General features: G+C 27.6%; 1 protein-coding gene across 1 annotated transcript in view; it reads right to left on the bottom strand.

The window, feature by feature from the left end:
- Positions 1 to 9,883: 9,883 nt before the first annotated feature.
- Positions 9,884 to 15,065, bottom strand: part of LOC100213604 (transmembrane protein 272) — a 21,408-nt gene continuing 16,226 nt past the window's right edge. Inside the window, exon 5 of the mRNA XM_065788957.1 lies at positions 9,884 to 10,420. Coding sequence (XP_065645029.1) covers positions 10,089 to 10,420 — 332 coding nt within the window. The 3' untranslated portion in view covers positions 9,884 to 10,088. The remainder of the gene's footprint in view (positions 10,421 to 15,065) is intronic.

Genomic DNA, 15,065 nt, shown 5'->3' on the forward strand with positions numbered 1-15,065 from the left:
ATAAATTTTAAAAATGACAAATTTTGCAAACGCAATTATTACCATTTCTTGATATGTTTTTTGAACACTTCAAGCCTTTTTGCGGACATGATCTCATAACAATTAAAAAAAAAAAAAAATGATATATTTAGAGTGTTCCAGAGCGAGGTGGCTCTATATAACGTACAGCATGAAGCATTATATATGGAGCCTTTAGAAGGTAGAATGAGTTTTTTGCTACAACTTATACGTAAGTTTTTTTTATAGTAAAAATGTTTCTCATAAATGAATCGATGTATACAAAAACGTTCTAAGTCAAAAAAACTATTTTTAAGTCAGACAACTTTAACTATGTATAACACATATATATATCACAAATTTTGATTTATATTTTAACAAATCTAATATTTAAAGATGTCAAAAAGCACCCAGATTTTTTTTTTGAATTCGTTAAAGTAATAATTTTGGATTTAATAAGTTTTTTCTCGTTCCCCGAAAAAATAGTTTTTATGACTGTTTTTGTATACACCGATTCAAATATTGGATTTAGATGTTTAATAGATTTAAAAGTTTCGATCATAAGAAATCTCAAATTTCTAAATTTGATTCTTGGACTATTATCAAAATTTAATAATTCATCCTGGGACAAATCAAATCTTTTATAGACAATACGTAAAGCTTTTTATGAATTCTATTTATTAGTTTGTCATCTTTTTTTGAACAAAACATCCAAATTAGAGGACAATAAGAAAATTTAGACAAAATAAAACCATTAAACAACAAAATAGATTTATCATAAAAAATTTCTTATACGTGAAAGAGCAAAATATTTACCATTAGCTTTACTGCATAACTTTTTAATGTGTTCCCCAAACTTTAGATCTTTATCAATTGTTATACCAAGTAGTTTTACCTTATCGGAGGCAAAAACCCTTATATTACCGATTTTTAGCGATATATTTTTCGCGTTTTTTAAGCCAACTAAAAGAAATTGGAACTTATCTGGGTTAGCAACCATCGAGTTTAACTGAAACCAATTGGTGGTATTAGTTACTTCTTTTTGCAAACGAACAATAACCTCCTCAAAGCTAAAATCACAAGCATAAATAGTGTTATCATCAGCAAAATTACAAAGTTCCGTATCTTTAATAAATAAAAATAAATCATTTATAAAGATGTTGAACAAAATAGGTCCAAGGATTGACCCTTGGGGCACTACAGATAATATATCCACCCAATTTGAGGCCAAAGAACCTACTTTTACCTTCTTTTGCGGCCACAAACATAGGATAGCAAGAGATTAAGACTTTCTTTCGAAAAACCATAGGCATTTAATTTAGCTATTAGTATGTCATGCGGGATATAATCGTACGCTTTTGAGAGGTCTATTAATATTGATCCATTAACACCTCCATTATTAATACAATCATGCCACTTATTAAGTAACAAAAAAGGGCCTGCTGAGTTCTATAACCTCTTCGGAAACCAAACAAATCTAGTCTTAATAAAAATCAAGATTTGTTCATATAAAATAGTTTCAAAAACTTTAGAAAGGGCTGGTAAAATACTAATTGGACGATAATTCGACTTATCAGTTGCGTCATTCTTCTTAAAACATGGAATAACATCAACCATTTTTAGAAAAGACGGGAATTTACCATCATGAATACTATTATTTATGCAATCTGTAAGGCTATCCCTGAAGTGAACAATATAAGATTTTAACATAAAAGTTGGTATATCACCACTAGTTTTTTTTATTATTATTCATAGACCCTATAATTTTTATAATATCATCAGGTGTGATTTGACGGAACTAGAAACTATGTGTACAATTAGAATATAATCTACATGTGATTGTATATAAAAGTCAAGCACTCCTTTTAGGTGATTGAAGAAATAGTCACAATTCTGATTTGGGGGTTTATAAACAGCAATTACTAGCCATTTCCGCATTCCTAGTTTAATTTCAAAAGAGATAATTTGAATATCATTTGGAAAGTCCTTTTTTGTAAACCTTTTTGAGTGAATATTATCATTGATGTACACAAGAATGCCTCCGCTATTATGAGAAATATCCAAGCGATAGGGGGTTTTATAACCTGAATATAAGAACTGATTAGTTGGAAACGAATCATTTAGTTTGTTTCACCAATGATAAGAATATCAACAGGTTTTTTTATAAAGGTAGTAATATCAGAAAATTTATTACGGATCGAACTTATAATAATAAACGCTAGACTGACATTTTTTGGATATTTGGCCCTTAATTTATCCAAATCAGAATTTAGACTAAGATCTTCATTAATACTTGGTAGGTAAGTTTGGTGATCAAAAATCACATGGGAATTTCTACCAAATAGACTTCAGAAATGCAATAAAGTTCATGGCTAATCTACCAGATCCTCGCGTATTAAGGTGGAGACCACGTAACCCCAGGTGTTCATTAAATAAATTTGAGTTATCAATAATATTATAATTACTCAGTTTTAATTTATCGTTTAAACGTATCGTGGTAAGTTGAGCTTTTGCATTATCGAATCGACGAATTGGTGTAGATAAGATTATTGAACAAGTTGGGTTCGATTTCAAAATAAAGGAAAAAAGATCTTTTAGTTTTTCCATGGCAGTTTCAGACGAATCGTTTATACAATTATTTGTTCCAATATGCAGGATAATTTTAGCTGGTACTTTTTTTAAATGAGGAATTAGATTAGAATACATGTCTTCTATGGTAGCACCACGGAAGACTCTAACTTTAACTTTTCCTAACTTATGCATTTTTTTTTCGTTAATTTCCATTAAGACAGAGTCTCCACATATTAAAGTTGTTCCTGTTTGTTCCTTCAGTTTGGTAATCGTAAGGATAATCTTTATCAGCATTGTTTATTTGCTTTTTATTGTTATCGTAAGGATAAACTTTAACAGTATGGCTTATTTGTTTTTCATGAATTTTTTTATTTTTCACATTTTTTTGTTCCTTTTTTACAATATCAGAGCGAGCATCTTGTTTTCGTGCAAGATTTTTATAATTTAAAAAATCGGAATGCATTTTTTTTCTGACTAAGGATAGTTGGTTTTCAACATTTTTAAATTTCTGATTTGACTGAAAATTAATTTCATTATTAATAGAAATTGTTGGTTCAGATGGTTTAGAAATATTAGTCTTTTTAAAATTTAAATATTTAATGTTTAACTGATGACGAACTTTAACTAACTCGTTACATAAACGATCTTTATTTTTAACATCAATTGAATTATTAACATGTTCTTTTTTGAAGGATGTCGTTAATAGTTTCATCATTTCTTGGATTAATTAAATTTTTATTTAAAAATATTTTTTGATACCAGTATATTAAGAAAGTCACCCCTATAACATTTTAAAGTTACGTTACGTCTTAATCGGTTACAATTGGTAACAAGGTTACATTCTCTAACTTTTAATTAAATATTAAGTATATAAACTTGATAATGCAGTAAATGTTTGTTTTATATTGCCGTATTGCTAAAAATCATCTTTTATTTTATTTTTATTGTAAAATAGCTTCGTCTCAATTGGTTACTTTGTCACGAAAAAAAAAAAAAAAAATTCAATTCACAACGTTACGTCCAATTAGTTTTCTTTTTAACTTTATAAAGTGTAACCAAATAAGACGCAACGTAACGTTACTAAATATAGATTCGAGACGTAACTAAACTACGTGACGTAAATGGATTTTTTTAACTTAACATGTCTTAATTGGTTACACTCTAAAGAGTATTAAGATAGACGTAAGGTAACGTAAAATAAATTAAATTTTTTTTTTTTTTTTCTTTTATTACAAAATAATAATTATTTACAATTATTCTTTATAATTTACATTAACTCAGGATTTTTTAAACTTTTACAATGTATAGATTTCACACGTGTTAGTAAATATGTACATTTTCTATTTTGTATTTATTTTATAATATGTATTTTTATATTTTTGATTTTTTGATTTTTTTGTGTTTTTTGATTTTATATTTTTTTGTGTGTTTTTTGGTTTTATATTTTTTTATATTTTTTGGTTTATATTTTTTTGCCGTTGTGCGGAAAGAAATCGAGAGTTTAGATTAGGTTACAAAAAAAGGAGAAATTCTAAAGTAGGTTGAAAGAAGATTTATCAGGTAAAAGGGTTAAGATGAAAAGAAATTTTAAAGAATTACAGGACTTTTACACAAACATTACGTGACGAACATTATAGAAAAACACTTATGTGTTAAAATTATAGTTTATAAAATAAGGGCTGGCAGTGATTTGCTAATCATATATAATAATAATTTTGTTGTATAACATAGGAAAAATTGCAAGAGGGAAGGAAATCTTTACTAAACATGCAAGGAGTCGTAGTTTTATTTTAGCTCATATGTTTAGTTTCCATTCTCTCCTTGACAGAAAACATTTTTTATACAAAAATACTCACAGAAAATGTCCACGGTGTTTCTACGGACATGATAATTATATTTTAAGGTAATAATATTCCTGATGTTCCTGATGATTACCCTGATCACTGCCATTGGGTCAACTTTTTTGTTCCTGAACATGTGGTGGCATCTACTTTTCCGTATTGCACTCATGATGGTTTGAGTGAGTGTCAACAGCAGCTGCGAAGTGGGGATTTCTCCAATAAATTCGCTGTTTCAATCAAGAAAATTGAATTTATTGGAGAAAAGTTGTTTTGGGATGTCAAGGAGTAATATACGTGTTTAAAATACTCCCAAATATCTACAGAAGGAGGACAGTAGGCAAAGATGTGCATGTTGTCCTCGATTTTACCACAAGTTTTGCATTTGTTGTTTTTGACGATCTGCTGCCTTGTGCTTTTGGCTAGCAAGGCCGCAGAAGGTAAACTGTTGTGTAAGAAACGAAAGAGGGTGTTTTGAGTCGGTCCGCATGCGTGGGAGGTGAAGTTTTTTTTCCAAATTTGGGTCCACGGCATTGTTGTTTTCGTTGAACCGTTCCAGAAAAGTTCTGCTGGGACCACTGTCTTTTTGTTTTTTGCCACTTCTAAGTAAAAGTTTTTGATTGTTTTTAGGGGGACGTTAAAAAGGGACCCGTTTTTGCCTAATATTTCTATTGTTGTTTTGTAGTACTGAGACGTTTTGTTGTCCCAGTGCTTTGGAAAATTGTTCTGCTTTAAAAAGTTCCAGCTTTGGTTTTGGTTCGTAAATTTTATAAGTGAACTCGCCAACCAATACTTTGAAAAGTATTAATAGTCATGAGCTTTGTCCTCTTCGCATTCTTTCAGTTGAAAGAGTGTTTTGAGGCGAAGTGCAAGACTTTGCTCCTTCGGTGATAAAATTCCGAGACCCCCGCTTTTGACGGGTAAAAAAAGTGTCTCTCTTTTGACCGGATTGAAATTGGTCTTTTGCCACAGATTTTCGAAAATGGCTCTATGCAGACGTTCTATTGCCCATTCGGGATCGGGCAGTACGTTTGCCAGAAACCACACTTTTGACATTGCTAACGAATTTATCAACATAGTCTTTCCCCTAAGTGACAAAGTACGTAGTCCCAGAAACTTAAGTTTTTAAATTAGTGACGCGTTAAATTCGCAAATTAATTTTTACTTATTACGTAACTTCACATGACTAATGGTTACAGTAAACATCATATATAAAAGGAATTAGATTGCTTGTGGGTTAGTTTTTTTTTAAATAAACTTTTTTTATTACAATGGTCTGGACAAATCTATTCAGGGCATTTACAACATTGTTAATTCAACAAATTTGTTAAATACTGTAATTCATTTATGAGTTATGGTATTCAACGATGCATTTGTCAAGACATAAGTAACTAAAAAAAGTTTTAGAAAAATATTTTGTTAAAAATTCAAATCGCAAAGTTGCAATTAGTTAATTGTAACTTCGCGAATCGAAACGCTGTTTTCGTGACAAATTTGTTATAAAAAAAAATTAGAACTAATTTTTTGTATATTGTTAAAAGTTTAAAAATATACCAGTATGGTTTTTTTTAACTTATAAATATAAATTAAAAAAAAACCATGACACTTATAATTATAACAGTGCACTTTTAATAAGTGTAAACTAAGACGCAACATAACGTCAAAAAAATCTATAATATAATCTATAAATCCGAAGACGGCATATTAAAACATTTTTAATACTCAAGTTTTTTTTGCAACTTTTTTGATTAAAACTTAGATTTCAATGCGGTAGAAAAGTATTATTTTGAGGTACATGAAACAATACACAGTTGATGTATGAACACTCCATTGAGCGTGTACCTTATATTTATATCTGTAAATGGCGTAAATACGGTTTGGGGGGAGGGGGGATCAGGGGTCAATTATAAACGAAAGAAGACACTAAACTAAAAAAAAGGTAGGTACGTTAAAAGCGTAGGTTCTTTTATTGAGGTGGGGGTACTAAAAAAAGCGTATGTCAAAATTATAAAAGAAGACACTAAACTAAAAAAAAGGTAGGTACGTTAAAAGTGTAGATTCTTTTATTGAGGTGGAGGGTACTAAAAAGGGGAGGGGAAGAAGGATTAAAATAAAAGCGTACGTACTTAATGAACGACTCCTAATTAGAAATACATTTATACATATACAATTAGCAATGATAGTTAAAGTTATGCTTGAATTTTTCGGCTTTTAAGCTAGACATTAGGGGTGTTCAAAAGATTTTTTATTATAAAACGAAAATACACAAGAAAGCCAATATGGAGCAAATATGAAAAAAATTCGATTACAAAAAAAAAATTCTAAAAAGATTGACATTTACCTTGTGCTCAAGCAGCAAAAAACCCCGGAAAATGCGCTAAATTGTTTCCAAATTACTTGGCTTTGAGCGCAAGGTAAATCTCAATATTTTCTGAAAACAAAATTTCTTATGTGATAATGACCCAAATTTTTTTTATGTATTCCGGTTTTTTTCATAAATGTTGTTTAAGTTAAAAAAAAAGATTTAGGAAAAAAATAACTATGGGCAAATACGCAATAAAGTTTTATTTTTTTGACTAAATTTTGCGAAACTTTATTTTATTTTAAACAACAAATACGAAAAAACCAGAAAACACAATAATCTAAAAAAGAAATTGGACCATTATAATCACATTAAAATTTTTTTTTTACAAAATATTGAGATTTACCTTGCGCTCAAAGTCAAGTAATTTGGGGACAATTTGGGGCATTTTTCGAGGTGTTATGCCGCTAAATTTATTTTGTCAAAAAAAGTTTTACTGTTGTGCTAATGTGATTTCAATAATTATATAATTGGATAAATGTTTTTTTTTTTTTTTATCGATTCTATGCCTTTAAAGATGTAGATTTTATTTTTATATTTTAAAGGTTCTCTGCGGCTAAGATCGCAAAAACGCATTAACGTCCATAAGGTGGCAGAGGCAGTCGGGGATCAATTAAAACGAATGCCAATGCATGCAAAACGCGCAGTAATCAAGGCAGAAGCCAGACTAAGGGAGGAGGGTAATCAGGTGCGATCGATCCCCCTTTATTTGCAAATTCTCTTTATTTCAAACAACTTTTAAATGTAAAACTAAGAAAAATTTATATTTACTATTTTAATCTGCCTTTTTTCTAAAAATTTTCACGTTACATTTTTTTGTTTTTATTACCCCACAATCAAAAATGTGTTTATAATGTCAATTTTGACAAGCTCTTAATTGCATTATGTTATATATTGTGTATTAAAGTAAGCTTTTAATACAATTAAATATTAGAAGAATTTTTATTAGTATTGATGGTTGCTGTTTCAAGTTTTACTGTGATTACTATTGTTGTAAAAGTATCTGTTTACCCCTTACGCTGGAGATGATGGTGTCTGTTGTTTAGACTGAACTGTGTCAGCTATAAGTGTAAGCTGTGACTAATATGTAATCCATTTATTGCTTTTGTAATTGCATTCAATAACTCGAAATGTCGCAAATTGAAAGTCGCCGTAGGTGACCATGATCACACCTTATTAGGTCTAAATGTTACGTATTAAGTTTAAATGTACGTTATACGTAAAATCTCGGTTACGTAAAAATTACATTTTTGCACGTAACGTTACGTTACCATGTTATGTATTGTTACGTAAAATATTACGTCTCGGTTACGTAAAAATAACGGACATTTTGCACGTATTGTTACGTAACAATGTTACGTGTCGTTACGTAAAATCTTACGTCTCGGTTACGTAAAAATAACGGACATTTTGCACGTAACGTAACGAATCTCGTTTACGTTACAAAACGTAATGTAACCTAAAAATGTTATAGGGGTCACTTACTTGTAATTTATTAAGTCGGCTGTTGAAATGTTTTAATACTTCGTCATAAATAGTAACCATATCTGCTCTTTTATTCCTTTTATGAATAATATTTATTGCATTTACAAAAATTGTCGCATGTTCCATTCTCAAGATTACTTGTGGTTCCGAAAAATCTTGTAAAAAACTTTCAAAATCGCTAAGAAATTTATTAGACTCTATTACATTGTCAATATCATTAAACGTTTGTTTATTTTCTTTAAATGATTTTTCCTTTATAAACTTAGCTGCCATCTTTAAGCGGAGTGTGAATAAAAAACTAAAAAAAAAACTGAAAAAACTAAAAAAAGGCAAAAACTACAAAAAAAACTAAAAACTAATAAAAAAAGTAAAAAAGCTAAAAAACTAAAAAAACTAAAAAAACTAAAAAAAGGCAAAAACTACAAAAAAACTAAAAACTAATAAAAAAAATAAAAAAGCTAAAAAACTAAAAAAACTAAAAAAACTAAAAAAAGGTAAAAAACTAAAAAAACTAAAAAATAAACTCGACTTCTGCATCTTTAAAAAAATAAACCCTTTTGGAGTTTCCGTGTTTATATATATTTTGTGGAACAGCATACATCAAATAGCGATAAATAAAATGAAAATGCTCAGCGCTCAATAATTTTTTTAAATGACTTTGTTGGATTGAATAAAAATATCGTTGACTTTATACCACATGATGATATGATCAAAGTAGACATTGGCGGAGGTGGTCGGTTTCTAAAAGTCTGGATTATTATTTTGATAAGGTTAAAAAAAAAGACAAGATATAAATTTGCCTCAAAAAGTGGTATAAAATCTTTTACAATAAACAATAATTTCGTAAACCACAGAAAATGGAACACTTGGAACAAGTTGTACTTGTTCAGAGATTTACCAACAGGATATTTAATCATTAAAAAAATATATTTTTTTGAAGGATCCCGACTTGTCAAACAAATTTAGTATCAACGGACCACAAATGTATGTAGGAAAGTTTAACGGAAATCATTGTAAACATCTCTTAAATTATGTTTTTATTTGAGAAAAATTATTTTTATTTGCATGATTAAATTTGATGGTGGAAAGTTTATTGCTGAACTTAAAACATTTGATGCAGTCAGACAAACCTACTACGAGAATGTCGTCAGTTCCTCCAAAAGTTATTTTTTTTTTAGAAAGCATTTAAAGCCTTTAGAGTTTCAATTACACTTAAAGTTCATGCGCCATTAGCACACAATTGAGTTTGACGAACAATCAGGCAAAAATAACAAGATTAATAATCTAAAATGTTCTCTGAAAATTATTTTTACGAGTGAGTTCAAATTAGTCAATGATTTTATTCAATAATTTCATTCTCCAATGGGAATTCTCCAATGTAGATTTCATTTTACTTCGGCAAACAAAAGCTAACAAAAATTTTTGAATTATCCAGAGTTCTGCAAAAAATTTAAGAACTGTACATTTACGTATTGCACAAGACGTTTCGTTAAGAATAATGATATATAATATAAAGTAAACTTTCACACACACACAAGCACACACGAATGGAAAATAATTATTATTAAATACGTTATTTCTAAGTACTTATTTTGCATATGTGTGTGTTTAAAACTTAAAAAATGTAAACTTGTTTTAATTGTTAATGTAATTTTGTTTAAGAAGTATTAACTATTATTGGGCTTTTTTAAAGTTTAGTTTTTAAATAGCTTAAAATGCAAAAAGTGTCTAAGTAAATAAAGAGTTTCAAAAGACGACTAATGTTCACATTTTCGGCTGTTGTTTACTACCTATTGTTCACTACCGTTATCATTTCATACGTCCTTGTTTAAAACTTATTTAACATTTTGTTTTCCTACTATTGGTGCACAACAACAACTTAAAACTGAAAAAATATATGTTAAAACAATAAACCAAAATGCTAAGTAATATGCTTTTTCGTCGCAATAACTTCTCTTTTTATAGTTTTTAAACACCCATATATTACCGGCAACGAACCAGCATAACGCAAACAATGATGTCAAAAATACTAAACCATACCAACACCTTTGTTTAGAGATAGTAGAAATAAAGGTGAGTAGCACAGTTAAAATACCAGTTGCTCCAGAAATAATCAAATAAATTGGAATCATTGGTTCTATTGGACACTTGTTTATTTTTAACGCTCCTAAACAATAGAAAAAAGTTAGAATATCTAAAAATAAGTTATATTTTAGTCAGATGATTTCACATTTTTAAAATTAATAAAGATGTTATATGCCTAATTTTTTAGTGTTTAAAAATAAAAAAAATTTATAACATATAGTTAAAATAATCTGCTTTTATTCTCCAAATTAATTAAATTTTAAAAATATATATAACATTGTGTTATTCGTATAAACATAGAACAACATTAGGTGATATATATAACACCTAGTGTTATTCTATATTCACCTAAGAATAACACCTATTGTTATTCGTATGAACTTTATAAAAGTACTGTACATGTAAACTCACTCAAGAAACCTCTTCAAAAGATATATTCACCATACGTTGCCTAATATAATTGTTTATACACGGCTAAGCTTTCGTTAGTTTAAATTTTTACTTATAAGGACTTATCAAAGTGTTTCTTCAACAACTCGACTAGAAAATTTTATGTTTGCTACATGTGATAGCGATACTCGATACATATATACAGAGGCAATTTTAGGGGGTATGAAGGAGGATGGGGTGTTCGATAAACTATTCATTAAAACCTATATTTACGTTAGCAGAATTTGTTGATATTTGTCCCAAGTTGATGAATAAAACTTAACTTGTCCCAAGTTGATAAATAAAACTTTACTTGTTTAAACCCTTTCTTAAGCATTTCACTTTTTTTAAAATTTGTTCCTAATGTACTTTTTTATTTTTTATTTTTTTTTTATATATGTATATATATATATATATATATATATATATATATATATATATATATATATATATATATATATATATATATATATATATATATATATATATATATATATCAGGGCACCCTCGAACCACGTATACAGCTGAAAATATTGAACGTGTGCGAGCCATTATTGAAGAAAATCCGCATGCAACACATGATATAATTGAAGCCCTGACATCAATTTATCGTTTTACAATCAACAAAATCATTCACAACGCACTTGAAAAAAAGAAAACTAACATCACGTTGGATACCCCACGAGTTAACCGATCAAAATCGCAAGAATAGAGTTGAGGCATATTATATAAAAAATTGTTTGAAACCTCTTATATGCGAAATAAATTAGCAAAGACCTATAACAGGCACTCAAAATTTCAAATTTCTCCATGATAACGCTCGACCCCATGTGACTAAAACCGTCACAAATTCTCTAAACCAAGCTGGAATTAAAATAATTCGCCACCCACTATACTCACCAGACTCCATCCGATTATTGGCTATTCAACTTGATAAAAAAAACCCTTGATGACAATACTGACGTCGAAAGTCAAAAAACTCGCATAACGAAGCTACTTCAAAGTATACCCAAAGAAGAATATAAAAAAACGTTTGACAAATGGCTTTAAAGGATGCAACTTTGTATAGATAACGATGGACATTATTTTGAACATTTGATAAAATAGAATTTAAAAAAACTCTTCTTTTTTTTTTAATAGGGGAGTTCTACGAACTTTCCTAACGACCTAAGTATATATATATATATATTATAACTGCAATGTAACAAAGTAAACTTTCTAAAATAACAGATTGATGGAATAAATATATAAAAAAATAAACATCGTAAGCATAAAGTCTAAAATATTCCAAGAAAGTATCCAAGAAACAGTCGTATACAACTTCGGTATAAAATGAAATAAATATAATAAAATGATGGAACAATAGCATAATATAAATGTATAATGCTGCTACGTTAAATATATCTCATATTATTCCAAATAAAATATTTGTAATAATATGACTATATCTTGTAAATTTTTTCATCTTGTGAAATACTTCAATAAGTATTAATTTATCGAACATTTTCAAATATTATACTTTTTTTTTAAAATAAGAAATGTTAGATTGGAATTACTTATACCTAGTCATAGAGAGCTTGTAGAAGACTAAAATCAGTCCGTCGAGTACCTTTACACTAACTTTTGTGTGTATTGTTAGTTAATACTGACTTGTTTATGTGTACATTAGACGTGCTAGAACACGTCTAATGTATACACAAACAAGACGTGTAGTAACACGTCTAATGTATACATAAACAAGTCAGTTCATTTTGTAATTGATGGAAATTTCATTTTGAAAATTTTTTAATAAGTATTTTTGTTATTCTTTTTATTTTTAATGTTATTAAACTTTGGTTTTGGTTCAGATTTTTGTTTTGAATGAAAGTAGTTTTAAAAAATTTCTTATAATTATTTAATTTAATAATTAGATTTTTGTAATTTTATTATTAAGAGTTTTCATTATTCAAATTTTTTCAGTGATTTGATATTAGACAGTATTTTGTTAAATAAGTAACGACCTCGATATGAATAACGACCTCGATTTAAAAAAGAGAATCTTGAGAGTTTTCGTTTTAAATGGTAATTTAAATTTTTCTTTCGCTCTTGTATTTTATCTTTTTAAAAAGTATTAACATACATAAGTTTACAATTAAGTTAATGGATGGAGCAGAAAGATGACACTACTTTTTGTTTTGTCGCTAAGTATTGTGTTCCCGGCAGACACAGAACGTTTTGAGGACGTTTATAAGACGTCATAAAGACGTTCCACTGACGTTTGTGCCACTGGGTTACAACTTAAATAAATTTTTACGCGAATAAACAGAATATATTGAGAATGAAATAGAATATAGATGTAAGAATGCAATAAAATCATATTATTTAATAGATTAAAATAACGTAGAAAATAGGTAGGTATTAAAATTTTTGGGGTTTTAATTTAAATTAAAAACAAGGTTTTTTTAGATTATTATCACTTAATTATAAAAGTAATATTTTTAACCAACTAAGTCGAAATTGGTTGGAAATATTTTTTTTCAGAATCAATGTTGAAAATTGTTTTTACAAAAATAGTCTGCGTTTCTGAATAGTTACTCTGTTATTTCAAAGGATTTTCCACAATGTTGGTGTAATAAGGGCCAAGAAACTTTAACGGATTTTCTTTTAATGTGCAACATGATTTATGGTTATGTTTTGCCATTAAAAGTTAAATAATAATTACATGACCAGGAAAAAGCAAAGACAATATTTGTCTTATCACAATGTCCCGTTAGTTGTAACGTGGTTTCATTGTAACAAATGTCTTATAATTTTTAAATTGTACACAGTAATTTTATTTTTGTTCATGTGAACAAAAATAAAATTACTGTGTACAATTTAAAAATTATATACAAATATAGTATATGCTACTTTTAATTTAAATAGATTACTATTTTTAGGTACAAATAATATTAAATCATAGTAGTTAATAGTCAAATAAAATATAGACAAATAAAAATAATAGTCAAATAAAAATATTAAACTTAAAAAAAAATAAGAAAAATAAGATAAGAAAGAGAAAGAATTTGTTAACATCAGTAGAAAACTTTTTTTAAATTTTATTTAAATAAAAAAAGAGAAGAACAATTTTGACGTCATTGTTTTAATAAAGTGTTTTATAATTTTAGTCCAGCAGTAGCAATAGAAGAATTAGTAGCCAAATAATGCATTTTAGGTTGCTTATTGTTACTTTGATTGCTTTTAGTTGTAATTTGAAAACCTTGTAGGATATATATAATTAATTATATTGAAAAGTTTATTAAAAATTATTGTGGTTATTTTTCCTGTCAAGTTTATACACAAAAATAGGAATATGGTAAATCTTTAACTAATAATATTGAGTATGTTATTGTTTTTAAATGGATCTTTAGAGTAAAGAATTTTATGATATTTATAAAAGAGGACAAGTCATTGCATATACATTGTATATGCAATGACTTGTGACTTGGACATTGTGTCAATTTTTGTAAACCAAATTATATTCAATTATTTAAAATTTTTTCGCAATTGTATATTATACAATTGCAAAAAAACTTTAAATAATTAAAAATAATTTGATTCACAAAAATTGTTTATTTTTAAAATGCATTTAGAGCAGGTTTAAGCAAAATAAATAGGGCAATTTTGATTTGTTGTTTAAATTTTTTGCACTTTAAAGTTTAATTATAAACTAAAGTTTTTTTAGCTAGTATTTTTTTTTTTAAATATACACATGTATTTATAATTTTACGTTTATATGTTAAAGAGACAGAGAAATCAACAAGCATTATATTTATATTAAAATTTTTACAACAGCTTAAACATACAGTTGTTAAAAACTATTACTTATGTTATTAAATAAAAAAGTTTTAACAAGATTTATTACCCAAGACTATTTAGACTTCATAACTATTTTTACTGTTGCACATGTATTATTCATTTATTTTACCAAAAATTGAAAATTACAAATTTTTATAATTTTAAGTTGAGTGTCACTCATATAATTAAAAACTATTCATTGGAGTGACACCTAAATAAAATAAACAAGCAAACATAAAAATAAACAGCAATATTAATAAATTAAAGCAAGCGTAAATTAAATTAATTAAAAAAAAAAAGGATTAATCTATAATAATTTAGATAAAAAGACAAAAAATATCAAAAACATTCAATTAGTAACAACAATAAATATAATTAGCAACCACAACACAAATAATAACAAACTTAGAGCACAGTTTTGTGACACCATGATCTAGCAAGTGGGCTATTTTTTGTACATGTTCTAATATTTATATATACAT

This window comes from Hydra vulgaris, chromosome 01 (assembly GCF_038396675.1).
Source record: "Hydra vulgaris chromosome 01, alternate assembly HydraT2T_AEP".
NCBI lineage: Eukaryota > Metazoa > Cnidaria > Hydrozoa > Anthoathecata > Hydridae > Hydra > Hydra vulgaris.